Source organism: Miniopterus schreibersii (assembly GCF_964146895.1).
Source record: "Miniopterus schreibersii genome assembly, chromosome: 19".
Classification (NCBI taxonomy): Eukaryota; Metazoa; Chordata; class Mammalia; order Chiroptera; family Miniopteridae; genus Miniopterus; species Miniopterus schreibersii.
Window position 1 is genome coordinate 607052 of NC_138119.1, and position 27818 is coordinate 634869.

A 27818-nucleotide genomic window follows, 5' to 3' on the forward strand; every position below is an offset into this window, starting at 1 on the left:
GGCCTCGCTGCAGCGTCCCTACAGCGACACGTTCCTAAAGAATCGTCTCTACGAGGGCGGTTTTATCTGGTCTGGTCGACAAGGGTGAGATTTAAAAAAAACACACAAAAAACCCAGCAGAGCCCAGGGGAGGGGAACGGGGCGTCAGGGCCGCGTCTCGGGGGCGTCAGGGCCGCGTCTTACCATACACGTGTCCAGGTCCTCCAGGCGCTCCAGCTCCGTGAGCTCCTCCACCGTGAGGACCGGGCGCTTGGCCGGCTTCTCGTCCGCCGGCTCCACGTCCGCGGCCTCGGGGGCGGGCAGGGTCCGGCCCCGCCGGCTGAAGTGGTCGGTCTGGAGAGTCAACACAGGACAAATCACCACGGACACGGGACGGCCGGTGGCTGGGCTCCCAAAGCGGGCGCCGGGGGGGCTGACGGCCGTTCCGATAAACTCATGGACCAACTTACCCCTCTTGCTACCTTTCTTTGGAGGGTGGAGAGCTCTACCCAGGAAAAGACAAAATCTCTTTTTAAAAATGTCTTTTGAGACTTTATTTTTTGAAAAACACCACCTTTGCCCTGTTGATGCAACTACGCACATAGTAGGCGTGTTTCTGTTTCCTAAAGAGGCACCAGGCACCTTCCTCTCAGGCTGGTGTGATCCACTCAACTTTTTAACTTCGATACAATCACAAAATTACGTCCACCAGGAGGCATTGCAGCCTTTTGTACAGAGAAGCCACTTTCTTTATACAGTGAAAATAAAACCAAAAACACACACAGAACAGTCAACACCAGGACCTGCATCGTCAAGGAGGCAACCGAGGCAGCCCCGGGAGCTGCGCGTATCAATAAGCTTTTCTATGCAGGTGCTCTCTTGGTTCTGTTTCTGCTTATTAAAAACATGAAAATCTGAGCCCGGTGGGTGTCTCGTTTGGCTGGGGGGTCGTCCTGTGCACCAAACGCCGGTGGTTCGGTCCCTGGCCCAGCACACATACGGGGGGCAACCAGGGGGTCTCTCTCTCACGTCGATGTTTCTCTCTCCGCCCCCCGCCTTCCACTCTCTGAAAAGCAACGAAAAATATATCCTCAAGTGAGGATTTAAAAAAAAAAATACTCCATTCTCGATCAGATCAGAAATCGACAAAATGAGCTAAATTAAATCGTCTTTAAAAAAAATCTTCACTTCAGATCTCAGTCTCCACATCGCCTCCTCCCACAGCCTAGACCTGGTTATAAACGGACAAGATTTCCCGACGCCCTCACTCCAGCTTTTCCCCGAATGTCCCCTGGAGAGTGTCCAGCACGCTCGCGATGGGCTGGAGGGGACACGGAGGAGGCAGGCGCAGGAGCCGGGGTCTTGGCCCCGCAACGCTGCTGAAGCCTAGAACGTGGGAAGGAGCCCACGCCCTCGCCGGAGGCCGGCCTGCGCCCAGGCAGACACGGAGGCCCGCTCCGGCGGTCGCGGCACTCACCAGTTTGTGGTGGCAGCGAGACAGGGCGTCCAGGATTTCATCCACGATCCGGTCGGACAGGAAGGAGGCCACTGTCAACTTCACTTCGCTGTAGACAGATCCAAACAGCGGAGCAGCAGTTTAATTTGGGCAAAGGGAAAAAATATCACCCACCCGACGCTGTGGTCACAGGGTCAACCGCGGCTGCTCCTGTCTGCAAACGGAATATAAGGGTGTGCCCACAGCCCTGGCCGGTTTGGATCAGCGGTAAGAGCGTCGGCCTGCGGATGGGAGGGTCCTGGGTTCGATTCCGGCCGAGGGCACGTACCTCGGTTGCAGGCTCGTTCCTGGCCCCGGTCGGCGAGAGGGCAGGAGGCACCCAACCTATGTCTCTCCCTCTCCCTCCCGCTGTCCCTTCCACTCTCTGAAAAGCGATGGAGAAAATATCCTCAGGCGAGGATTGGGAAAAAAAAATGCAAACAGGGCCAAACACATCCAAAAACAAGCACGTCCTTAAACACCACCATCAACACACAGGTAACAGACGTTCTCTACCAATTTCCACCGGCCTCCGCCCTCTCGGCCCGGAGATTCAGAGGCAGAAATGAGAGCATCTGGATAAAGACCAACCTAATGGGAACCACGTGTACCGTGTGGTCAGGAACAATCCACCCATTGACAGAAATGAAAACAGCCCGGCTGGAGGGAATTAAGAAAGTGCAGCCCGACGGTTAAGCCTCAGTTATTCCGTTAGCCGCACCTCCCCCGCCTTTCAGAGACCTTTCTGCGCAGCGCACGGCGCCCAGGCCCGGGGTCCACCGGACCCACCCTCTCACTCCGAGGACAGCTGCACACGCACGGCCGTCCCGCCCGTCGGGAACAAACGTCACCAGAACGTCCCGTTTCAGTGTCTCCTGCCCGACCTTCGAGCGGGGCCCAGACGTCAGGCAGTGCGGGCGGTTTTCACTAATAAACAGCTGAGCCACGACCGTTCTGGGCAGAGGCTGGCGCCTGAGTGAACACGGTGGCTCCTTGCTTTCCCCAAGGATTCAAATGCCACGTGTGTCTTTGATCTGAAAACCTGCGTAAATCCACAGCCCGTTTAAAGGCCACGTGCCGGAGGGATTTACCCCACATTCCAGCGTCCATCTCAGAAGTTCATGTCTGCTTCTAACATCAACAGTCTTTTGCCCTGGCTGGTTTGGCTCAGTGGTTACAGCGTCCGCCTGAGGACTGAAGGGTCCCGGGTTCAATTCCGGCCAAGGGCACGTATCTCCATTGCAGGCAAGATCCCCGATCCCAGTCGGGGCGCGTGCAGGAGGCAACCAACCCACGTGTCTCTCACATCCATGTTCCTCTCTCACATCCATGTTCCTCTCTCACATCCATGTTCCTCTCTCACATCCATGTTCCTCTCTCACATCCATGTTCCTCTCTCTCATCCATGTTCCTCTCCCCCCTCCCCCCACTCTCTCTGAAAAGCAACGGAAAAAATACCCTCGGGTGGGGGCTAACAAACAAAGATAAAGTCAACCGTTGTGAGATTTTCAGAGCCAGGAAAGGAGCTATGAAAATATTATTTAATTGTAAAACTAAAATGGAAAGGATATTTGCATAGCAGGGAAAAACCTTGCTAAGCTAAAGTCAATAATTTGCCCCGAGATGTCTGCGCCCAGGAAGATTTCCGACACAGGGCAGAACAAAAGCCCTAACTCTTTAACGCCTGTCTCTCAAGCGGGGTCTCGGGAGCTTTCCCGCAGAGTCCCGGCCATCGGACAGGCCACACGCCCCCTGTGGGGATGCCAGCGACCCGGCCGCTCACGCCGCAGGGCTGTCGGCAGGACGGACGCACCTGATCTTGTTGAGGATGTCCACGCCCGACTGCTCCAGCAGCACGTTCTTCACGAAGGTCCGCGGGATGGAGATCTTCTCGGTGCTGGCGTGGATCAGGTCCTGCCGGATGTGCGCCCGCTTCATCACGTTGGGACACAGGTTCTCGGCGGCGTCGACCATGGACTCCAGCAGAGCCTGCAACAAGGCACAGCGAGGGGCCAAGTGACACGCGGGGACCCGCCATCCGCAGAGACTCGGTCACAGAGGATGAGCCCTCGGACCCAGGGACACGGCCGGGGACCCCGAGTCATCCAGGGTGACTGGGACCATCAGACGGTCATGGTCTCTGGTAATCACTTTAAATCACGCGGCACCTGGAGGGTGAGCCTGACCTGGCCGTGCTGAGCACAAGGGCATCGCGAGAAGATTCAAAGACACAGACCAGCCTTTGCACCCACCTTCCCCCACCTACGGCTCTCTCGGGCCCCGGACAGTAAACGTGCAGATAGTTCCCGGACAACACAGCAAATCTGAGCTATTGTCTGGTTTTGCAAATCACAGGAACCCCAAGTCAGGGACCCACCCAGTCTGTCAAGACATCGGAAACAGACAAGTCCGGGCAATGGCCAGTTTTCCTCCTTATAAAGAAAAGCTTCAGTGTTGGGGATGGTGACCGCTGTCGTAAGGAGCACGTGAACCCGAGGAAACACTGGCGAGCACTCTGTCAACATGAACAGCAGCAGCCAGAACACTCTCGAACAAGGGCCCCTCGGCGTCTGGAAAACGTGTCTGCACGTTCGTCCCCCGAGCACCCGTGAGGACGGGCCGGGATCCCGCGATGACCGTTTACAGCTGAAGAGAGTGAGCTGAGGGGGGCTAAGCGATCGGCTGAGACGGGCCAGGTGGCTGGCGGGTGTGGAAAGGACGTCGGCGTTCACGTCAGGCCCACATCTGAATCCTCACCAAGTGACATGGGGCCACTCATCTCAGCTTTACTTCCCTCATCTCTGAAATGGCCAAGGCCTTGCCGCCTCAATCCCTGAAGACCAGATGACCGTGCAGATGCCAAGTGTTCGGGGCAGGGCCCAGCTCCAATAAACACGAGTCTGCCGCACGTAACACTATTAATCTGCCTCAAAGGCGCTACTCTCGATGCCAGGTCCCAGTGTGACAGCCAGGCATGTGCCACCAGCACTGTGGTGTGGACGTGGCTGACGGAGCATCGTCACGGACAGACAGGCACAGTGGTCTGTCTGCTCCCACGTTCACAGGCAAAGCTCGGTGCCACCAGCCAGGTCCCTCTGCCTCACACTGCAGGGTGACCACTGTCACCTGCCCATGGCAGCCACTGGGACGACCGGAAATAACCCCAAACACTCCCAGCGCCCTCCAGCTGTGCAGGAAAAGTAAGAAAACGCAGGACTCTCCCGGCCGAGCTGGGCGAACACCGGCCAGAACCCAGCTCTGCCCCACGGGCCTGAGCGCAAAGTGCATCTGAAATCAACCCGGGAAGCAGTTCACCGCTGAAGCCCTGGGTGGAGCTAGAAAAGGCACAGAAGTCCGTTTTCACCACCTGTGCCGGGGCGTGGCTAGGTGAGCACCACACGCACACACATCTATAAAACACGGGTGCCTAGGTCACGACAATGTCATTTTCCAAAGTGGCAGGAAGCACGAACCTTCAGTTGTTCGTCGACAACTCTCGTGACCTCCCCAGCCATCGATTCCAGTGTCTCCTGAATCGGACTCGATAACAAGCCACCGGCTCCCGCCCAAGACGTGCTGCCAACGTGGTATAAATTTGGTAACAACTGCAAGAAAAATAAGAGAATCTCTCCACAGTTAAACAACATTTCCATCAGCGCCAGAGTCCTTGCAGACCATTAGCAGCAATCATCCCCGATCAAAGCCCCATCCATCAAACAGACGAGTAAACTGAGGTCCGGCTTGGAAACCATGGGGACACCTGACCTGGTGCCCGGCGTCCCCGTGTGGGGCGTTGAGGGGACCTGCCTGAGCCCCAGGGCTCCTGCCACACAGAACAGTCACTGTGTGTGTGACTCCAACAGCAGAGTGAGGACCAGGCCACACACGGGGGACCAAGTCCTACCCTGAGAGAGGCTTCTTTTAGAGGTGACGGGGGTGCCCTGCTGCTGACCAGCAAGCAGAGTAGGGCCACGTGAGTCGTTGCTCATTTAAACTACAATTATCTCTCGGTCATTCGGGACCCGGTGAACCACGCCGGCCCCCTGCGCCTCCGCGGGTGCTGAAAGGCGGCAACGATGGATTCAGTTCCCTCCGCCACCTGTGAGCAACCCTGGACGTGGGTGGAAAGCTAAAGGGAGCTGGCGCCAGCTTATAAGGCGCCTGTGCGGCCGAGTTGAAACGCACCGTCTTGGAGTTCTTGGCGTCCCGCATGAGCCGCTCGGCCGACCTCACGTCTTCCTGGACGGCGTCTCCCTCACAGTTCCGCAGGGAGTTGAGATGATCCTGGACCTTCACGCATATCCTGTCGATCATCTGCCCGGGGAGCAGGGCAGTGTTCAGACAGAAGGAAACAGAACAAGTGAGCATGGGAACTTCCTCCAGAAGGCAGAGCGCGCCCCATTATTAATTCACCTATTCATCTATTCATCTATTAATTCATAAGGAAACCCTGGCAACACTAAGTCCAAGGAGACACCAAAGGGTCCCGGTCCCGTCCTGCCTCGGGAAAGGGAGCGAGTAGAACCAGAGTGAGAACTTCATGAGGGTTCAGAGTCTCGCGGCTACTCAGTGACACTGCTGGACAGTAACCTGTCCCATTAATTTTCACTCTGCTCCCGCTAAGGGTCGGACACAGTGCTGGGCGCTGAGGGGAGAGCAATGGATCGCGCCGTTCTGATGACTACATGTGATGCCCAAGGCCAGTTGTCTCAGTATCTTGGAAATCACATTTTCCCTGGAAACAATATTTTTTACATTAATTCAGTTATATCAAGCAGTTTTCTATGAAACTTAAAAACCACCCCAAAAAAGCCAGTCGAGGTTTTATCGTATTGACATAGGTAATTAATGAAGTTTTATAACATCTAGTTTCTATTCTTTTAAGGCCCCTCTTCCAGGTTAATTACATCGGAATCATCTCAAGTTGTTCCAGGGATTTAAACTTAAAACCCAAAGGGATGTGGTAGGTCATGACTGTAGACCAAGAACAACGTACGAGGGGGGAGGTTATGCTTTTATATTTGTATTTATAGAGAGAAACATGAAGAAAGCTAAGCCGTGGGAAATAAAAGATAAGCACAGCTTAAAAAGTTTCTCCCATATTTTGTCCTGGCCGGTGTGGCTCAGTGGTTGGGCGTCAACCTAGGAACCGGGAGGTCACATTCGATTCCTGGTCAGGGCACATGCGGGGTTTCAGGCGTGGTCCCCAGTTGGGAGCTTGTCTCTCATCACTGACGTTTCTCTCTCCCTCTCCCTTCCTCTCTAAAAATCAATAAAAACTTTTCTTCTAAAAAAAGGGACTGACACACACCTGAGGACACAGCGGGCCAACCTGAGAGGCACGTGGACGCGGCTCTATCTATACAGTTGTCTTTAATCATCGACAGAGACGGAGGAGGCCCCAGAAACTGTGCCATGAAAGATTCGCCAAGAAGGCAGGATTTAAACAATCTCGAGAGATGACCTTCAAGTGAAAGGACTTTAAATCCATCCAAAAGAAGCGTAACACTTGAGTTCTCCCATTCGCGTCAGACAAAGTCCCCCAAGGCTCCAAGAGCCTCCTGAACACACGCCTGCTGAGGGTCAGCACGGCCGACAGCCCCCATCCTCACGGTGTCCCTGGGGGTGGCTCAGGGGACAGGAGTCCTCCGTGTGTCCCCCGGGCAGGCAGGTGAGAGGAGCACGGGGGGCCCGTACCTGCTGCGTGGTGCTGGTGACGATGCCCTGCTGCAGGCGGTAGGCCTGCTCCTGAAGGTACTTTCTGGTCTCGTGGTTCCGGAGCAGGTAGTTTTCTATCTGGAAACAAAGCAGGTCTCTCTCAAGATCACAGCTCGACTCAGGGTCACGTGACACGTGAAACCGCCAGTGGCCCAGCCTAAAGCCAAAGCACTGTTCACACGCCCTCCAGCGCCCCGATCCCCAGGTCTGACAAGTCGGGGGCCTGCGCCTCACGGCGAGGAGCGGCAGGTGTCAGAAATGTAAGGTGCGGGAAATGGAGTCATTTTTTTGTGGCTTTTAAGTTGGCAAAGCTCCTCCCCGACCTCGCATTATGTCCATCGTGATCCTGCAACGCTTTGTAAGACACAAAGTATGTTCACATGTTCAGACTCATGAACACAACTCGGTTCTAATGCGCGTTTACTGCAACTCAGCCGCTGGCCCCGCGGTACCTTCTGCAGAGCCTCCTCCGTCCTCTCGGGGTTTGTCTTGAGGGCCTGAGCAGCGTCATACATGGGAATCGGCATGAATCTCAGCGTGTAGTTCCTAGGAAAAGGAGAGTCATGTTCATTTTAAAAAATAGCTTCCTATGGTCTCGACTCGGCACTTTTTCAAAATCCCAAAAGGCAATAGCCAGAGCGACTCAGAAAATTCCAAATGACCAGCACGTCTTGGGCCCCGACTGCAGCCCAACGTGGTGTCCACGTGGTGTCCACATCGTGTCCACGTGGCGTCCACCTCGTGTCCACGTGGTGTCCACGTGGTAGCACCAGGCAACCTCATCCACTCAGGGCTCCCGACAAAATGGCACAACTTTCGGGAATGGGGCTGTTTTTGGATTTCAGGGGCGAGCAGGACGGAACGTTCGGACTGGGACTGGAGAGGGGCACAGAGAGGAAGCCGGCGTCCGCCGTGGCCCCCGCTTCGCAGAGCAGAAACTCACACCAGCCACGCGGTGCACAGAGGCCGGCGCGGCCCCCCCATTCCAAGTCCCAGCCTGCAGCTGTGCCCACCACCCCGGGGCTCACGGACACCGCGGGGCCCACAGATGCGGGTGCCACACTGCACTTTTCCAGAAGGAAGTCCTCCTGAGCACTTACTTTTCCATAGCAACAGCTATGTCCTGAAAGCCTTGTGCAGTAATGTTGTTCTTGTCCCAGATCACCGTCCTGTTTGAAAACGGAGCCACATAAACGATGAGACGCAGGAAAGGAGGGAACGAGTCCCCGCGGAGGGTAAAGCTCCCGCAGGCCCGTCCCGGTGTTTTCGTACAAGGACATTACGCGAGCGAGGAGAGATGTTCCGTCTTGTTTCAAACAAGCGAGGATGCCTGTTTCTCCAGCGTTTCATCCCTAACACGCTCACGGCTCAGCGTGTGGGGAAGCGTGCTCGGGAGCAGCAGCACACACGCTGACTCACCACGGAGGCCGGACAAGCCGGGAACCTAACACCGCGTTTCCCGCATTCTCCCTGGGAAGTCTGGGGTTCGGGTCTCGGGCTGAATCTGTTCACCGAAGATGCTCAGCAGCCCCGTGTCCAGCACGCGGAGCTCCAGGCCCCGAGACCCTCCTCCTAACCTACAGGGGACCTCGTCACGTTTCCTCACATCTCCATTGCTGCCCTGACCCGGTGTGGTCAGCACCCGGGGGACTCGCTCTGAACCAGTGGACCCCGTGAGACCCCTGGTTTTCCGTCTCTACGGTGGCAGGACTGGGAGGGGAGGGCAGGGCGCTGGGCTCTCCCCACGTGCGGGGAAGCCCGACACTCCTGCGCCCCCAGCTCTGCTCGCTGGGCCTGCCCGCGAGCCGTCCCCCTGCCTGTCAGTGTCACACTGACGAGAAAAGGAGCCACGGCGGCTACCAGGCAGGGTCCACCTCCCAGTGGGAACCTTTAAGGAAAACTTGAAGGACTCACTTTCTCTAAATCTGAGAACACCTTCCCCGTATTTTGACAAAAGACCAAAACCGTCACCTCTTCTCCTGAGCTTCGCGGGTCCAGCCTTCCGCAGGCCGACCTCAGAGCGAGCGTCACCGCGGCCGGGCCCTGGGCGCCTACCTGAGCTTGGTGTTGATCTGCAGGGCCTTGGCCAGCATCTTGGCGCCCATGTCCCCCATGGCGTTCCCGCTGATGTCCACTTTGGTCAGGGACGTGTTGCTCCCCAGGGCATTGATGATGATGGTGACCTCGGTCTTGAGTTTGGAGTCGGCCAGGGACAGGGACTGCAGAGGCTGTGGAGGGAACGGGCCGTGAGGCGTCACACCTGTGAGCTCTCGGCTGCCCGACGCTGAGGGACCTGGGTCCTGGCGTAAAATGGGCACTGGGGTCAAACGCGGGCGGCTGTGTCTCAGTGCAGGGACGGGCCAGCCATCCTCTGAGGGGAGCGAGGGGAGCGAGGGGCGACGCGGGGAGACGCGGGGCGACGCGGGGAGACGCGGGGAGACGCGGGGCGACGCGGGGCGACGCGGGGCGACGCGGGGCGACGCGGGGCGACGCGGACCAGCTCTGACAGGCCGGGATCCCGAAGCTGCTGCACAACCGCTGCTTAGCTTCAGTGCAGCCACACTGCCCCTCGACCCACAGCACGAAACCGCATCTCCGAACACCGGCCGAGGGCAAACGCAAACGCGACGCCAGCCGAGCCCCGGCCTGATGCCTCCGTGGGTCGGAGCGTCACCCTGGACACCGAAAGGTTGCGGGTTCGATTCTCAGTCAAGGCATGGACCTAGGGTCGGGGTCAGTCCCTGGTCAGGGCTTGTGTGGGAGGCAACCAACTGATGTCTCTCTCTCTCTCTCTCTCTCAAAAAGTCAATGAAAGCATGTCCTTGGGGGAGGGTTAAAAAGGAAATGGGCGTAGGAGTCAGTTCATCTGTCTTTCAGTCTGTCAGTTACAATCTTTAACTGGTCACGAGCTGCATCAACTGGACAGCAAGTCTACTTTAAGTGCCTCCTGTCGCCGCGTTACGAGGTAACGACTCCGTTTCCTTCACACGACAACGGGAAACGTGCGCACAGGTCAAACCGTCCGGAAGCCTGTCGCCATGAACCTGGTGGAAATGCTAAGAATGGCAGCAAACAAAAGGCTTCAGGCAGAAGTTTTAAGAATAATACTCACCGATTCTTCGTCTTGGATCATCTGTACCAAGCTGTCCAACACGGGGGCCAGGTTTCTGAAGAGACGTCAAACACGGGGACAGACGTGTGAAACCCAGTGCTCGGGGCTGGGCGCCGTCGTCACCGACAGAACAGAAATTCCAGACTTACTTGGATTTCATGTTGTTGAAGTTCTTGCCTAACGCCAGGTGCTGTATGGATCTGTTTTTACTGAGCCACACGATTAAGGTGGAGAGGTCGGACTCTAGACCTGGAAACGCGAGAGGGGGAGGGAATCGGAATCCGTACGAACGAGCTCGGCTGGAACACGACCGGGCGGAGGAGGAGACCTCCCGGGGCCCTGGGATCTCATCTCTTCCTTTCAGCGGCTTTCAGGGCGAGAGAGGGGAAGCGAGAGAAACAGAAACACCCGTCCGCTGTCCCACGTATCCGCGAATTCACTGGCTGCTTCTTGCACGTGCCCCGGCCGGAGGTCAAACCCTCACCCTCGGGGTATCGGGAAGATGCTCTAACCAGCGGAGCCACCTGGCCAGGGCCCATCTTTTCCTTTCAAAGGGTCTTTGCTCTCTTTTCCCGCCTCTCATTTCAGAGGTAAACTCACTGCCTGCATCCTCTGGCCCAGCCAGCGGGAGATGAGGTCCCTGGGGACTGGGGCGGAAACAAACGGGCAGGAGGTTTCCACTCCCCGGGTCCCGCACAGAGGCCCCCGTCCCTGCTCACGGCGACTGCAGGCGTCTGTGCAAATCTAACAGGGCCCCGCGCGCAGGCTACGGACATCGGCAGGGATGCGGCCGGCGGAACAAGCTCCGAATAAACAAACCAGGGCTCGACCTCATCGCCACCAAGGACGCAAGAGGCTGGACTCAGGGCTTTATCAACAGACCGATGACATCTTAACTGACCCTTTTAGTTCCTGCCTAGACCGCGCATTGTCGGCCATGGACTCGGCTAAGACTTTGGCACAGATTTATCCCGTAAACAAACTCCACCGTTAAATTAAAAAGTCCTATCGGACGAGGGAGAGAGAACGTTTTTATGAAGGTGTTTTCCACATCGAGTCTCCCTTCGCTAACTGGAGAATCGTCTCCTCTCCTCCCGACGCCCGGCTTACCGTTGTCGGAGATGTCCAGGCTGGTGATGTTGTGGATCTCGGCGATGCAGCCCTCCAGCACCTGGGCGCCCCCCGACCTCAGCTAGAGACACAGACGAACACAAGGGTCAGTCGCCTGCTGGAGGCGGAGCCAAAACACCAGAAAAAGGCAACGCAGTCTTCAACTTGGCACCAAAGAAAAGCCTGACTTAAAAACGTCAAAAGAGCTGCCGCGGGTGATAAAGAGCCAACACGCGTCATCGCTGCCGCCTCCCATAGGCCATCACCCCGAAAATCGCCAGAAAAAGAGACAAAGACGACGGAGACGACCCAGGTCACCGCCAGCAAGGCGCCGTCTGCCAACCCACAAGAGCTCTCTCCACTTCTGACGTCTGGAAATGGAACGAATCCTCTGTGTCCGTGAGGAGGGGCTGCTCTTTCATTTGGCTGCTTCAGGAATAAGCCCCCCCCCCCCCAGGCAGCAGCACCAAAGGGGCTGAGAAAGACCAACCCCGACCGGGCCCCGGCTCGGGAGGGCCCAGAGCGGTGCTGGGCCCGCGGTGGTGCAGCAGGGAGCGCAGGGCTCCAAGGCCTCGCAGCGGCCCGAGCGGACGGACGCCTGGCGCCACCGGAGAAAAAGACGTTTCCTTAATCTAAAGTGCGATTATTAGGGTTGCCTCAGACCCAAACTAAGAGTGAGTTATTCCAAATACCTAATTTATTCCAAACGGAATATATAACCCAATAGTTTCGTCTTTTTCCGTGAAACCAAAAGCACAGTTTCCAGAGGTCAGAATATCTTTCTATTTTCCTGTCGGCAACGCTCTGCGCTCCTACTGTGTGCAGAGCCTTGTGCGGGGCACAGTTTCCCGACCTGCAGCCACTCCGCTCAACAAACTTGCTACCAAACAGGAGAAATGATCACTTATTGAGCCTCCTGTGCACCGGGGATCATGGCTGTTCCTCTAGTCACTGAAGGAAATTGACGTTTATATAAACTGCTACATCGAATTTATAACACAAGGTGCTGTTTTCTGCTTGTTCAAGTTTTGAGGTAAGAAGTTAAGGAATCGTGACTTCGCTATTTTAGCTGCAGTGTTTTTCTGGTTCCCTGGACCAGAACCGACCCACTCCCCCGGGCGCCTGCGTGTTTAGCGGAGTTCGGCACAGATCTCTGGGCCCCTCTTCACTCGGGAGCGTTTCGGTTGATGCGATTAAATCCAGCCTTTCCCACTTCCATTATCATAAAGCACAGCAAAAATCTCCCACTTACAAATATGGAAAGTACACGCAACCTTTAAGCGATCGACTCTGTGTATTTTGTAAAAGCTGCTGACTGGTGATATTTGTGGCATTTACCCATAAAAGCAACACTTTCCAATTGTCAGAAATAATCAGCTCTATCAACGCATGCGAATGAAACCGCCGTGAGGTACTTACGCAATGGCCGAGCTAAGGGAAGCCCAGGGAGGAAAAAAAAAATGTTATCGGCAGGAAGTGAGGAAAGAACCGAGAGGCTCAAGTCTATCGACACAGCGCGAAAGAGCAGAGTCGGGAAAACCCTGCCAACTAAAACCTGTTCCCGGAACAAAACACCGAACACTTAAATACGAAAATAACTAGTCTTCAGTTACCAAGGACATTCCGTTAATTCACAGGTTACCTGATGCCTGAAGCTCCCCCAAGCTGAAGCCTCCCCCAAACAGCAAAACCTCTCCCGGCTGTAAATGAAAGTCAGTAAACGCATCTGCGTAACGAGGGCTGGGGGCCTCTGGGCCGCAAGGCTGGCGTCAAATGCCCGTCCCTGGGAACCCCACACCTGAGCCACTGAAGAGCAGGCGGATGGAGGGGGAGGGGGGCCCACTGCTGTACACTTTTTTGAAATGTCTACAAAAACCACATTTCTTTCAAGAGAAAAGTGTCCTCTCACCCACGGGAGCTGGGCTATTCCAGGGGTTCCTCACAGCTCTAAGGGAATCGTATTTAATACTCAAACAGTCATGATGGGGACCAGAGAAGTAAAGACACGAAAGTCTAGAGAAAACTTTCAAAAAATTCCTTCTCCTTCCCTGAGGTCACTTTTGCTTTTTAAAAAGATGCGGCAAATACTACAGATTTAAATGTAAAACAACCCCCTAAATGATCGCTTTTCTTCCTATTTTAATTTAAAAACATAATTTTTATGCTGGGACGTTTTCCCACAAAGGTTCCTCCAAGGACGAAACTTGGTTTGACGAGACCCAGTCGAAATGTGTTGCTGCTGCTGCGGGGCAGCGAACGCGGGCTTGGTGTGGAAGAGAAGGGCTGTGTGCTCCGCGTGGGGTCTCCGCGCCTCGTCGTAAATACTTAAGGGCCGGCGCCAAGAATGGGGTTTTGTTTTTTTAAAGTCATTAAAAACACACTTGAATGCTTTCTGAACATGGATCTGTGGCCGTTTGGAGATAAAACCCATAAAACATCAGAACCTTCTGTGATGTGTTTTTCTGCTTCATTGATACGCCTGGGAACAGAATCGCTCTCTGCAGGAGGAAAGAGCTCTCTCCTGGGGTGCGGCACGCAGGGCGCCTACCTCACAGCCGCTCAGGTCCAGGGACACGGCCTTCAGGTTGTGGTTGCTGGTCAGGCTGAGCAGCAGCGCCCTGCGGAGGGAACACCGGTCACCGCGCAAGTCCGGACGCGCCCCAATTACGGCCCAGAGAACGACCCGGGTCCCAGGCCGGCACCAAGCACCACCTCACTGTTTAAAATGCCAACTGTATGCCCGGCCGGGGGGCTCGGTTGGTTGGAGCATCGCCCCGTACAGCAGAAGGTTGCGGGTTCGATTCCCGGTCAGGGCAATACCTCGGTTGCAGGTTCAATCCCTGGTCGAGGTGCATACGGGAGGTAACAGATCAATGTTTCTCTCTCTCTCTTCCTCTCTTTCAAAAAATCAGTTTAAAACACACACACACGCAAGAATATACTAAAAGTGGACTAAACCGGGGTTAATATAAAGACAGTTGCACCCGGGACACAACTTTTACAGACGATCAGTGGCTCCGGCCGAGGTCCAAAGGGAAGCAATATCGAGAGAGCACAACATGCTCATGAAGAGTCGGATTCCTTCTGTGCCGGAAGTAAAAAGCCGTTTCCATCGGCCCCGTCGGCCTCGGGATTCTGCATCTTCCTCTCTCCCGAGCACACGGACAGCCACCCGCCGAACTGGAAAAGCTCCAGAGAAAACGAACGAACCACTCACTTTAAGGGCTCGGGGGACAGTTTCGTGCCTGAGAGGTTGATGTGAGTCAGGGCCAGGGAGCTGCTGAAAAACTGCTTAAACGACGGCGGGACCTCCTTTCCTTTCCTGGAAAACAGAACACGGGGTCACCCGGGCACCTCAGCACCCGACTCCCCACACGGCAAACGTCTTCCATCCGCTGCTTGTTCACACACCGTGAAATCATCCAGGAATCGGCTGTAGTTTCAGTAGAAATTTAAAGCAAAAAAAACACAAAGTGTCTGAAAGATAAAAACAACTATCCAACCCAATTAAAGGTCCCGTAAGGGAAGCTAAGACGGCCCTAGACGGAGGGGGCCTGTCCACAGGCGAGAAATGCGTCACCGTGCGGTTCCCACGGGCCGGGCGCGGTGGTGAGAATGCCACTTAGCGGCAGGAGGCCACGACAGGCGTCTGAGCTCTCCGGGCCTCACATTCGCGGATAGCGGTTGTTTAAGGCGATCGCCCTGCACGTGCAACACCCGCCCCCACCACTCGGTGGTCGTAACACAAGCTTCCCCGAGAGAGGGAGGCAGACGGGCCCTCCCGGGTGCTGACGCCCGAGGCAGCGTCTCACCGGTGAGAGAAGACGGTCCTGGAGAGGTTGAGCACAGCCAGGTACTGAAGGCACCCACGGAGCAGAGCACCGCAGACCTGGGGAGACAGGGCCACGGGCGCTTACCGCACGGGTTCCCGGGTCTGAGGGGATATCTTATTAGCGAGAAAGCCCTTTGAGTCCCACCTAAGGAGCTGGTCTGAGACACCCCCGCCTCCAACACACAGAGCAATATAAAAATATTACCATGTCCAGGGAACACTCTGTGTTGGATAAATCCAGGTGAGCAAGGGCATTTGGCTGGGCCAAAAAACTGTACATGTACTTGAAATAAAAAACAAAAGGCAAATAGATTAGGGCCTAGTAACTAACACACACACACACTGCAAGCTGATCCTTCAAAGTGAAGTTGCCCGAATCCCCCCAGAATCCTCCCCAGTCTTCCCAAGAGATTTAGCGGAATTTATGTCATTACAGTGTCTTCCTTGAGAGCAAAAAAATCCAAAGAATATTTAAAATAAAAATTATGTTAAGTAAAAATAAGGCCAATTGGAAACCTGGCTACCACCTCCCCGCTTGTTCCACGTGACCTAGTTTCCCTGACTGGCTCCATTTTTATCGCTTTGGAACGGTGCTGGTGGATTTTCGCTGCTGAGACTGAAGTACCACCCGAGTGGCAGTCGCCCTGTGAAAGTGCTGATCATCCTATGAAAGTGTTTCAGGAGCCGCTAATTTGAATCTGAACCACAGGACGGTCTCGGGCTATATCCTTTCTGCCCAACACGGTAATATTCCCATCCTTAGTCACTTCCAACACCTAATAAGAACAGGCCTCACAGGACGATTAATTTTGTTTTGTTTTAACCTCACGTGTAGCTAAGACACGCCAGGCATCGGGGGGGGTGTCCCACTGACCTTACCCCATGCAAGGTTATTGAGACAATAAAATTACTAAACCTCTGTCATTCTCTCATTGCCTAATTCTCCAAAGTGTGAGCAGCACCTGCCGGAGCCCACCAACGACACACTGAGCCCAGGCACCTGCCACGAGACGGATGCCGGGCTCCCCTCTGCTTCCCTGGAGGCACCAGGCGCCTGCCAATCAGTCGCCTGCACTAAGCTCTCGGTGTGGCCGCTTCGTGTGCGATGCTGGGGGGAAATCTGCTCCACTGAGAATTCCAGGGGCAGGAGGTTAGCCCGGAAATGCTTTAGGACAACCAGACGCACAGCCGGCTGAACTGTGAAAAGTCCTCGGGAAAATCTCTGCTCCCCTGGCTTGGCCCGGCCGCCAGCTGGGGGAGCTCTCGTCACCTCCAGCGGCGGCGAGACCCGACGAGACCCGGCTTGGGGACCCTCTTGGAAGAGGCCGAGGCCGAGGCTGGTCTCCCTGCCGGCTCAGGGCAGGTGAGGCGTGGGCACACCGTGCCCGCACCCGGTCGGGGAGCCGCCCTGGCCCAGGCCTCCCTGCTCCCCTGCAAGACCCAGGCCTGCCCGAATCGTAGCTGCCTCATTACTCATCTTCAACCCCTCTCTGCTCCTCTGTTTGCCACAGTCATGCTTTGGTGGCTTCACATCGGACTCCTTTCATCGTGGGACGGAGCAGAGGGGTCCTCAGTGAAGGTGACAAGTGATCGGACAGCACAGAAAGTCACGTCACCAGGAAACAGTCCTATCTAAGTGGTTCCCCTGTGAGCGCAACAGCAGCAACCCGGGAAGCACCGGGCGACATTCCCACCCTGCGGGGAACGGCAACCCCCCGAGAAACGAACACAAACGCCGCGGTGTTTCACCCCACAGAGCGGGACTGAGGGAGGCCCTCGAAGCCGCCGCTCGCCGTCGGCCCTGCCGGTAAGAAAGTGTTTCCTCCAAATCGGATGATGGTGACCGGAGGGCCACCAACCGCATCTGGCGGTGAGATCATCCCTAATTTGCTGCATCAGGAATTTCTGCCAGACGTCTGCATCAGTGACTCGGGAACACGAGCGCCCTGTTCTCGCCGGCGCGGCTTTCCCTGCAGACTCACCGCGCAGAGCGAGCCCCGCCCGTCACGCTAACCCGCCCCTCCCTGCGGTGTCCGTGGAGCAGGGCTGGCACTTCCCCCAAGGCCCCCTTTCAACTGCAAACTATACGTAAAAACAATACGAATAATGATGAAATAACTCAGCTCACTTATGTGTCCAACCTTCCCATCGGGCGACTTTAGCAGGTGCGATACTGCTTTTAAACCAAGAAAATAATTCCTTCCAAAAAGGTATTTCCAAAAAGAACCTGAACTTCAGCAACATTAATGAGGGAGAAGAAAAAAACATCGATGTGGACAGACAATATTTAACTAAGGAAGGCTGAAATTTCTCTCCACAACACTTCATAAGCTCAGAAAGCAACGGTCTGAAGCCATCACAGGAAAGGGAGACGGAGGGAAATAAATGAGAAAGGCACTCTGGGGCCTCACTCCCGGCTTATGAAATGCAGCTCCCGCAGCAAGGACGGGAAACCTACCGAGAGGTCGTCTCCGCGGAGGGCGTTCCCTGAGAGGTCGAGGTGGGTGAGGGTGGAGGCGGTCAGCGGGTTGGCACTGAGTGACTGAGAAAGGCTGTTCACCCCTGAAACAGCGAGGAGACGCGGCTCAATTTCCACCCCAGGAACGAAAGGTCTGCACGTCTGTAACGGCCCAGCAGCCCCTCACACCGCAGACGGAGCTCAGCCCTGAGCTCTGTCCCCACGAGGCAGCTCCACGGTGGTCTCTGCAGACGTCCCCCCAGGAGGACAGGCAGCCACAGGCCCAGCCACGGGAGACACACGGGGCCAGCTGCCTTCGTCCCGCTGCTGGTGTGGACGGAAAGGATTTTACTTTGAAGCCTCAGAACGAAGCCGGCCACCTCGTCGCCTCTGTCCTGCCGGGGGTCTGACTCGGCGCGGGGTTTACTGACGCAGGTGCGCGTTCAGGTGCTTTAAGCCCCTGAAACGTGGGCGTCATCGGAACGCAGCGCCGCTGAACGTGGTGAGCCCCGCACAGAACCGAGACCGATGGATTGTACAGAGGGACCCGTGCACCGTGCGAAAAGCAACCCACAGGAACTGGCTGGTGCCCTCGGCTGGGCGTCGTCCGGGCACCGAAGGGTCGCTGGTTCGATTCCCGGTCAGGGCACATGCCGGTGTGGGCTCGATCCCCCGTAGGGGCGTGCAGGGGGCAGCCGATCGATGTTTCTCTCTCTCTCTCTCTCTCTCTCTCTCTCTCTCTCTCTCTCTGAAACCAATAAAATCTTACTTTTAAAAGCTCCGAGGAAAGGGCTGAGTTACAAAGGAGTGACTCCAGCGTGTCTGATACAGTCACTGGAGCCGTTGCCCAGGGCGAGTACGGCTTTGGACGCGTAGAGAGAAGAGATGGGGCAGAGCGAAAAATATTTTACTGAAGTTCAAGGAGGAATTCCTTGGCCATCAGCTCCACACTTATTAAGTGCTCGTGAAATGTTTATACAAGGCTGGGGATTCGGATTTATGTAACTGAGACCCATTCCGTGCCCTCGAAATGTTCAGAGAAACTAAAGTCCAGGATGAAGTCAGTGCTACACAGGGAGTATTTATTCATTGCAACAGGGTTTTTTGTTTTATCTTTGTTGTTGAAAGTATTGCAGATGTCCCCTTTTCCCCCCACTGACCCCCTCCCCAGGCCTTCACTGAACTATTGTCTATCCATGGGTTACGCGTATACGCATATAAGTTCTTTGGTTAACCTCTTCCTGCACCCCCTCTCCCCTTCCCTCTGAGACCCCTCAGTCTGTTCCATGCTTCCATGTCTCTGGATCTATTTTGTTCGTCAGTTTATTTTGTTCATTAGGTTCCACATATAAGTGAGATCATGTGGTGCTTGTCTTTCTCTGGCTGGTTTATTTCGCTCAGCATAATACTCTCCAGGTCGCTCCCTGCTGTCCCAAAGGGTACGAGATCCTTCTTTTTCACAGCTGCATAATATTCCACGGCGTAAACGTCCCACAGCTCTTTCAGCCACTCATCTACCCATGGGCACTTGGGCTGTTTCCAGATCTTAGCTATTGTAAATAACACTCATTGCAACAGGTCTTTAAGGGAAGCCTCCTGCTACAGGCATGGGCTTCGGAGACCCAAGGGCCCGTCTCTCCCTCTAGCAGCCAGTCCGGGGAGAACAGAGACAGTGGAATAATCTACTGAGGTCAGTACAAGCAAATACGCAGGACAAGAGCCTGGCCGTGAAGGAGGTGGGAACCTGATTAATTATGTCAGATAATGAAACCTGTGACGGCCCATAGAGAGCGTGCTTTCTGGAGGTAACACCTATGGTGGTTTAAACGATCAACCTCCTTGAGCCTGGCCCATTACTGGTACTATTAATAAATTCCGTGATGGAATAACTGAGTCCAAAACATATGGAAAATACCAGACTCTCATCAAGAAAGTCATTTGTAAAACCATTTCCTTAGTGAGGTCTGACAAACCTTCATAAATAAATTCCAAAATTAACAGGTCGAATTAGCCTCCACAGCACATGGCTCCCTGGCAGGTGCCAGCGCTTGGCGGCGGGCCAACATCTGCACAGACGCCAGGGGAACCGTGCCACCCGCCCAGCTTCCCGCCACCGAACAGAGTGAGGGTCCCCCGGCCCCCTCGCGAGCCCCCATCCACGGGAGGCCAGGGTTAATAGGCACGTTAGCAGCAAGAAATCCAAAAACACACATGGAAAAAATCAGGACTCTCAAAGCCCACAGGAAACACAGATTGCCACGCGCCCTGGGCCGGGGGTGGGCGTCCGCTGCGCGCTGGGTGCTGCCGAGCGTTTACAGCTGGGCGGGCTGGCGGCAGGTGGCCCGCGAGGACAGGGGCTGGCAGCCAGCGGGACAGCCACGCGGAGCCCAGAGGGCATCCCGCTAACATCGAAGAAGAGAGAGGGTATTTGGAAACCGTGTGGACGCCATGGGGGAAAAAAAAAAATCTTTCTTGAATTATGGAGCCGTGACTGTGAATGTTTTCCTGGAACTGAAGTATAAATGCCAGTCAAGCTCCACAAAGCTTACGACGACCACCTAATCCGAGTTATTTTGAAACTTTCAGATCCTGGGACAGTCGGCAAGAACAAGGAATGCTTTAAAAAAAAAAAAAGCCATTTTCTTATAAAAACAATATTTCAAGATACATTTTTAAATGGGCAACTTAAAATTCCGAGGGTCACGTGTTATAAAACAAGAGGAATTCTCGCGACACAGGTTCCTGCGGGGAGAGGTCGACAGGGCAGCTTGGTCCGGGAAGGGTGCGGGGACACGAGGGAGAAACAGCATCTGGTTGCCTCCTGTACTCGCCCCGACGAGGGACGGGCCCTGAAACCTGGGGACCTGCCCTGCCCGGAATCGAACCCAACACCTTTGGGTGCACAGGACGACGCTCCAACCAACCGAGCCGCCCGGCCAGGGGGTAATACGTGTATTTTAACTGCAGACACATAACTGAGCAATCCCTCTAACCATTTAAGATAGCAGGGCCTGGCAGAAATACAGAACATTACAGACATAGAGTTAAGTAAATAAAATATACTGTACCTTTCGGTGACAATGAGGTTTTAGATAAATTTAAATGCTTTAATCCCTTTGGGAGTTTGGCAAATTGAATACTTAAGGAGGACACACCTGAGAAAGGGGGAAAAAGAGATTATGAGAATTTTCAAGTTCTCAGAATGGCATTTGTTTTTACAAATTTGTTCCTGAGGCTTTCAATAAACTCTTAACCCCTTTCCCCTCGACTGAGGTTTCTATACACAGTGCTGACTCGGTGGCATTTCCTGGGGAATTCCCATCCGGGCGTAGCTGCCACCATGAGCATTTCCATCACAGGGTAGCAAGGACCGGGCGCCACCCGGAACAGAAGCAGCGCTGAGAACGTAGTTACAGCCCAGCCAAGTCGGTGCCCCAGGCCGGCGGGGTGAGCCCCCCGCCTACTCGCGGCCCCCGGCGGGCGTCGGAGACGCTCCGGTACCTCGGTCCTCCAGCGGGTTGCCGGCAAGGTCGATGGTGTGCAGCCCGGAGCCGGGGTTATGCGCAAGGGCACTGGCCAGTTTCTGTGCAAAATCCCTGCAAACGAACAACAGTGGGGTGAAGGGACACGGGAGGAAAACTGCTCAACGCTCACGGCGAGAACAGCGAGAGGCAAACCGACAGAGACACTCCCTTCCCAACGGGAGTCCATGTGTCATATACAGGGTGTCCCCCAAAAATGCACACACACTTCGTCTGTAGATTCTATTGCATTTTGAAAATGAAATGTATTTTAATAAACACTGCGTTTATAATTATTCAATGTGTGTGTACATCTTTGGGGACACCCTGTATTTCTTAGCATCCAATCTATTCTGCACGGGTTCAAATCCTCATTAGAAAATCTGTAAAGTCACCTCGAACATCGCTCACATTGCTTGGCCAAAATCTCATTCAGAAGCAAAAGTAAACCACGCAATTGCCCCATTAAAGACACATTTCGGGACGCTATTAATAGTACGAGTGGGCCCCTCCATACCTCAGCAGTGCTCACGAATGCAGACCCAACTGCTCTAATTATTGCGTTTAAAGGCTGCAATTGCTAGCACCATATTTTAAGGAAAATCAAAATCGCTATTTTAGGTGCGTTTCACTTAACGCACCGAGTGCTATGATTATGAAGCTGCCACCCCTCCCTACTGAGCAGCAAAGTCCCTGTTCTAGCAGATTTGAGCCCTAACGCGCCCCCCACGGGCTCGGGCACGGACCTCGGAACCTCAAGGTGGAGACGATGTAAGTGTGAGTCTGAAAAGGGAGGGAAACGCTAGAGAAGATCAAAGCAAAGAAGTGAAACAATAGGCAATAGGCTGTGACTACAACTACCGCCAGTGGTGCTGGTGAGAGTTAACACGGCACCTAGAACACAAAAGAGACTTTCTGAGCACTTGCCGTAAACTGACTCATTTACCCTCAGATCTGTAATTTTATAAGGAAGGTGCTAATATCATCCCCATTTCAAAGATGAAGAGACTGAGGCACAGGGAGCAGAAACACGCTGCCCGAGGCCACGAGGCATCTGGCTCAAGGATCCATGCCCTTGACCTCTACGCCAAGCAAGGTCAAATACATCCCAAGACACAATAGCGAACAATGTTATAAAACCCGTGACCTCTGTGATAACGATGGGGAGGCCAGGATTTTTTTAAGAAAGGAAAACAGGATACTCTATCTGTGAGGAGCCCACCTTTTTTCTTTAATTGTATATTAATTTTAGAGGAAATGGCAAAAAGCTCTAAAGCCACAGTCACATATGCAGGGAAATACTCACGTTCGAAGTCCAGCGTTTTCCAACACCAGCTCTTCCAGTCGACTGGACCTACTCACCACCCTCAAGATCTGCTCACAGACATCAGTGGACTGCAACGGAACACACCCTTTAACCACGCAGCACATCTGAAACCAAGCTCGTCACTGCTAAAACCTGTGCAAAGCTGTACTTAAACCAATCACTCGCGCATCCCCTGCACCTCGGCACGGCCCCGCAAGTTCAGCCCACGTTCCTCACTGACACCACCTGAGGTCACTCACCCCCAGGCCAATCCAGAGAGCCCGTGGCCTGTCCACCAGCCAACTTCCAACCTCCGCTTTCCTCAGATGTACGTCTCGATCCAAACCCCACCTCTTCACTGTGAAAATCTTAAAACCGCCAGTTCCTCTGGCCTCTGAGCACTTCCCATAAACTGACTTGGAGGCTTGGATGAAAGAGTCTCCAGTAAGACATCTAAACTGTCTCCTGTCTGAGCTCAAAGCAGCAAAAAGCGAGCTCTCGGGTGAGCGCCTGTCCACACGGCTGCCTTGAACCTGCAAAGCAGCCCTGACGGGCACTTCGTTCCCACTGGTACAACAGACCAAGAGTCTGGCTCCCCGGTGCCTTATGAAAACTAACTGATTTCCCTTTGATTTCGTTCTGCTTACGCATAAATGTACCCCAAAAGTCGTCTGGAAAATCAGTGTTGACTCTCACAGCTCTACCGGGTAACATCTTCCTGAAGTCTCAGGGAGGGAAGCTTTGTGGGGATGACAGGAGCACAAGTCTGCTCTCCGCAGACGAAACTTAAATCATTTTTGCCAACGGAACGAGTGGACGGAAGGCCCCACGCACGTGTCTTTCTGCTCACGGTCTAAATGGCCTGAAGCAGCTGAAAACACGAGGAGGTACTTGCCCAAAGCGCCTCACACTACAAACTTCAGAAAATGTTATAAAGACCATTTTTAGGAAAATATCTCCCCAAGAAATAAACTTGCACGCAGCTCACCGGTAGGACAGAAAAGCAAGTATTTTTTTGGTAACGAGCAGGTGTTTGCAGGCCTTCCCTGCGGAGCTCCGCGCCACTCACCAGCCTCAGGTCCTTGGAGGACAGCTTCGTGAACCACTGGTTGTATTCCAGGGCAGCGATGATCGGGATCAGGTCCCTAGAAGCAGAAATGACAAGACGCACGAGCGTGCCTTACGGCAGCCGCAGCCCGCGACCCCACGCCCACGTGTTCGTTTCTACTATTTCTGTACAAACCCACCATCCTGGGCGCTGAACCAGAGGGAGGAAGGCAGAGGGAGAGGCTCCTACCTGTGGTCAAGGTGGCTGAAGTCCTGCAGGTTCAGCTCCCGGGTGTCCTGTGTCAGGTAAATCGTGTCTACGTCCTGATGGACGCGCAGTTCAGTCGCGTACGCGTTCCACGTGGACGACGGGGAAGCGAGAGAGATGCAGTCGACAATGACGCGGCCGGATTTTTACGTAATCGGAGCAGGGAAGATTGTACGCAAACATGAACAGTGGGGAAGAGGGAAATAAGTCAGACAAATACTGAAGTCGTCCGTGTGCGTGCGAGTGTATGTGACTGTGTGTGTGTGCCTGAGTGTGTCTGCGAGTGTCGTGTTGTGTGTCCGCGTGTGCGTGCCGTGTGTCCGAGTGTGCACACGTGCACACAGATACACTCACCCACTGTACTTCCTCCCTGTATGGGAACCCCAGCCAGTCGCAGACACAGGCGTACATCTGAGAAAACCCACCTGAAACGTAAGCAGAAATGGGACAGGTTCTCAGGTAAGCGATTTTGAAGTTAAAATTTAAGAGTTTCTGGCCAATGCCGACAGGCGGATCACCTCTTCTGTTTGGGAACCAGGGCTGTCCTCGCCCCCCATGGGCGCCGCAGGCAGGATGCAGCAGAGCTTAAGTACGGGCTCGGTCCCCCGGCCAGCTGGGCTAATTACGCCCCGGCACTGGCCGCACCTCCACGGAGCACGCGAGGAACAGACTCACTTCCTGGCCGGGACAGCCACGCAGACACTGAGAGGTTAGTTTTAAAATGTGTGCTCACCACAGGGGCCCTGCTCGGGCACAGGCTGGCTGTCCCACAGGGCCTGCAGGCTGGCCAGTCTCTCCGACGGCTCCATGGACACTCTTTTCATGATTTTCCTGCAAGATTGACAACAACAAGGAACATAAAAAATGAAGTGTTTCAGACTCACAGAGAAATCCATTTTGTGAGAGGCCTTTTAAAATATATACATATACTACGGGCGCTGCTTCAATTTTGGCAAATAGAGAGTGTCCAGTGCCAACAGGGCAATAAAGTCCCAGCAAACAGACACGCAGGCCTGGCCCTCCCACGCCGACTGCACTGCTCAGCGGGGGAACTGCACTGACATGCTGGGCATTAAATTCATGCCAGACGGGAAAGCAGCTCAGGCGGGAGGCCCATGAACTGACTGGACAATCAGTGCATGGGTCTAGTTGTTGACATAAAAATAATCTGTAAATCCTTTAAATAATTTAAATTAATTGATTTAATTAAAATTCCCTTCCAGCCCTGGCCTGTGTGGCTCAGTTGGTTGGGCATCACCTGTGCACCAAACGGTGGCCCGTTCGATTCCTGGTCAGGGCACGTGCCCAGGTTGCCAGTTCAATCCCCGGTCGGGGCATGTGAGGGAGGCAGCTGATCAATGACATTTCTCTCTCCCCCTTTCCATTCCTCTCTCTAAAAATCAATAAAAACATATTTTAAAATAAAAATAAATAATAAAATTCCCTTCCAAGGCTCGTCCTGTGTTTTATGGCCACTGTCCCCAGAGCAGTGGGCACCTGAGAGCACTGAGCGCAGAGTTCACACGGGCCAATTCCAGAGTGAAAACCTCACCCCAGCTCTTTAGAGAAGAGGGCAGAGCGGCACAGAAAACCTCAGACGTGGAACGTGGGCCCCGGCCGGAGGAGGCCAGCCCTCTGCCTGCCGCCCACCAACCCAGGACTCACACGGGAGACAGGCCAGGAAACGTCCTCCGCAGGCAGGAGCCCACGTGGGCCAGCACCTCGCTCACGTCCTCGGGAGATGCCATCCTCAGGGCTAGGTTGTATTTCTCGGTTTCCACGACCATCTGCAAGAGCCGGAGGGCACCGCTCAATCATGGCCCGATCCCCCCAATGTGCAACTGTGACGTTAGAAAAGAAATCCCGGCTAGGTGGTGAGCGCCACGGGCAGGCGCTGTCAGCCGTAGGAGAGCCGCGGAGACAGCGGGGGCTGAGGCCACACGGGTGGCTAACTCTGAGCCTTTGGCAGAAGATTAAACAATGCAGCCCGGCCGGCAGGTCTCAGTGGTTGAGCACTGCCCATGGGCCAGGAGGTCACAGCTCGACTCCCGGTCAGGGCACATGCCCGGGTGGCAGGCTCCATTCCCAGTGGGGGCGTGCAGGAGGCAGCCCATCAGGTTCCACTCTCGCATGCATGTTTCTCTCTCCCCCTCTCCCTTCCTCTGAAATCAATAAAAAAATATTTTAAAAAAACACAGATGGCCCCCTAGACACACTGAACCCTAACTGTCCCATGGGGGGGAAGGGGGGTGACAGGGAGAGGGGTTCTGCTGAAGGAGTCAGTTTTTTTTTAAAATATGTTTATTTTTATTGATTTTAGAGAAAGGAAGGAGATGAGAAACATCACTGACCGGCTGCCTCCCGCACGCCCCCTACTGGGGGTCGAGTCTGCTGCCCAGGCCTGTGCCCTGACCGGGAATCGAACCAGGGGCCTCTTGGTTCCTCGGTCGACACTCAACCACTGAGCCACAACAGCCGGGGCAGAATCAGTATTTTTTAAAAAGCACCCAGGCGATGCTGACACATCAGCTTCTGAATACAACCAGGTGACTGGAACTGCCAGTGTGTGACCTGCTTCTTTACAGTGTCGTCTCCCAGGTCGACACCACGGGACCAGGTTTCACTGGAGTCACGTGGCAGAGCTATCTGCCTGGCACCTGCAGTGACAGAGCAGCTCCACGGCACTGGGGGGAGCCGCTCGGCACCCGGGTCCTCTCAACATCACACCTGTGGAAGGGGCAGGGCCACAGGTGGTGCTAAGAGCAGTCCCAGCAACCAGGTGGGAAAACCGGTGTTGCCGCCTCAACATCCTTCCTCATCAAATACCAAAGTCAAACCGTGTTTTGACTATAACCTTGGCACTGACATTTCAATAGGGCCCTTCGGCTCCCATCCCAACCCCCAGATCATGAACATGAGCGTTTCTCAGCTAAGACCATCACAGAGGCCTGGGCTGTGCCTCACCCGTGAGCAACGTGACCCTACTCGCAAACATACGAGTTTGAAATATTTCTTCCAAACTCATTTCCGAAACTCAGGGAGGCGAGGACGTCCCGGTTAGGACAGCAGGTGCCCGCGGTTCACACTCACCTGGGTGGGCCTGCTGCAGGTGACCCCATGAATGTCCAGGTAGCTGAAGGTAAGCTCGAGCTGCCGTTGGGGAAACAGAGACTGAAGTCAGGGCTCAGAACATAATTCAAGGTAAAAATACTACAGCTGGAAATGCTACCAGCTGGGGGTGGGCTGGTTTGCTATCCCCCTTCATTCCCCCAGATGGACCATATTTTAGAAAAAGTATTACCTGCGTCCCTAAAGGGAAGGTGCACGTTCTGACGTTTTAAATTTCACCCTGGGACAAACCCGGTGGAAAGTTTTGGTATTTCTACTCTGGTATTTCATTCGCTGAGGAACGAATGTCTGAAGTGAGCCATCTAAACACTTTTTTTTTCTTTTATTGCAAAATTTTGCTTCCGAGAGTCACAGCGGGATGACGTCGGCTCATTGGCCCGTCTTTCTAAACCCTGACTCTTCGGGGGACATTCTGACCACTTACTACCACCTTCCATAAAGATTCCCGTTTTAAATGGACTTGGAGAAATACAGTATTTAGCATTTTAAACCATGCTTCAGCGAAACGCAGAGTTAAATAAAACTCTTCTCTCTCCCTGCACAGAGAGAAATTATTTATTCCTTCTTATTTTGGTCATAAGGGTTCCTTCCACTCTTCTTCTGGGATCAGCGTTTATTTTCTTCAAAATAGGTTCAGCCCTGGCCGGGTGGCCCAGTGGGTCGGGGCATCACCCTGTGCATCCCGCAGGGGTTTGATCCCCGTCGGGGCTCGTATGGGAGGCAACCAACCGACGGTTCGCACTCTGATCTCTCTCGCTCGCTCTCATCAACGGAAGCACACCCTCAGGTGAGGGTTAGAAAGAAAACAGGTCGAGTCTCACACTCCCTGTTTCCTGGACAGTG

The 27818-nt window shown here is 54.4% G+C and overlaps 1 protein-coding gene across 3 annotated transcripts in view; it reads right to left on the reverse strand.

The window, feature by feature from the left end:
• Window positions 1-27818, reverse strand: part of CARMIL1 (capping protein regulator and myosin 1 linker 1) — an 81734-nt gene that overhangs the window by 19688 nt on the left and 34228 nt on the right. For all 3 annotated transcript variants that reach the window (XM_081121472.1, XM_081121471.1, XM_081121473.1), the window contains exons 4-29: window positions 26937-26996; window positions 25512-25633; window positions 24580-24677; window positions 24201-24271; window positions 23829-23902; window positions 23601-23676; window positions 22532-22620; window positions 21206-21300; window positions 20773-20859; window positions 17705-17808; window positions 15452-15529; window positions 15227-15303; window positions 14632-14736; window positions 13963-14032; window positions 11415-11496; window positions 10454-10553; window positions 10305-10359; window positions 9248-9420; window positions 8293-8361; window positions 7645-7738; window positions 7172-7270; window positions 5660-5788; window positions 4948-5079; window positions 3288-3463; window positions 1457-1544; window positions 184-333 (exon numbers count right to left, since the gene is read on the reverse strand). In XM_081121472.1, coding sequence (XP_080977598.1) covers window positions 184-333; window positions 1457-1544; window positions 3288-3463; window positions 4948-5079; window positions 5660-5788; window positions 7172-7270; window positions 7645-7738; window positions 8293-8361; window positions 9248-9420; window positions 10305-10359; window positions 10454-10553; window positions 11415-11496; window positions 13963-14032; window positions 14632-14736; window positions 15227-15303; window positions 15452-15529; window positions 17705-17808; window positions 20773-20859; window positions 21206-21300; window positions 22532-22620; window positions 23601-23676; window positions 23829-23902; window positions 24201-24271; window positions 24580-24677; window positions 25512-25633; window positions 26937-26996 — 2553 coding nt within the window. The remainder of the gene's footprint in view (window positions 1-183; window positions 334-1456; window positions 1545-3287; window positions 3464-4947; window positions 5080-5659; window positions 5789-7171; window positions 7271-7644; window positions 7739-8292; window positions 8362-9247; window positions 9421-10304; window positions 10360-10453; window positions 10554-11414; window positions 11497-13962; window positions 14033-14631; window positions 14737-15226; window positions 15304-15451; window positions 15530-17704; window positions 17809-20772; window positions 20860-21205; window positions 21301-22531; window positions 22621-23600; window positions 23677-23828; window positions 23903-24200; window positions 24272-24579; window positions 24678-25511; window positions 25634-26936; window positions 26997-27818) is intronic.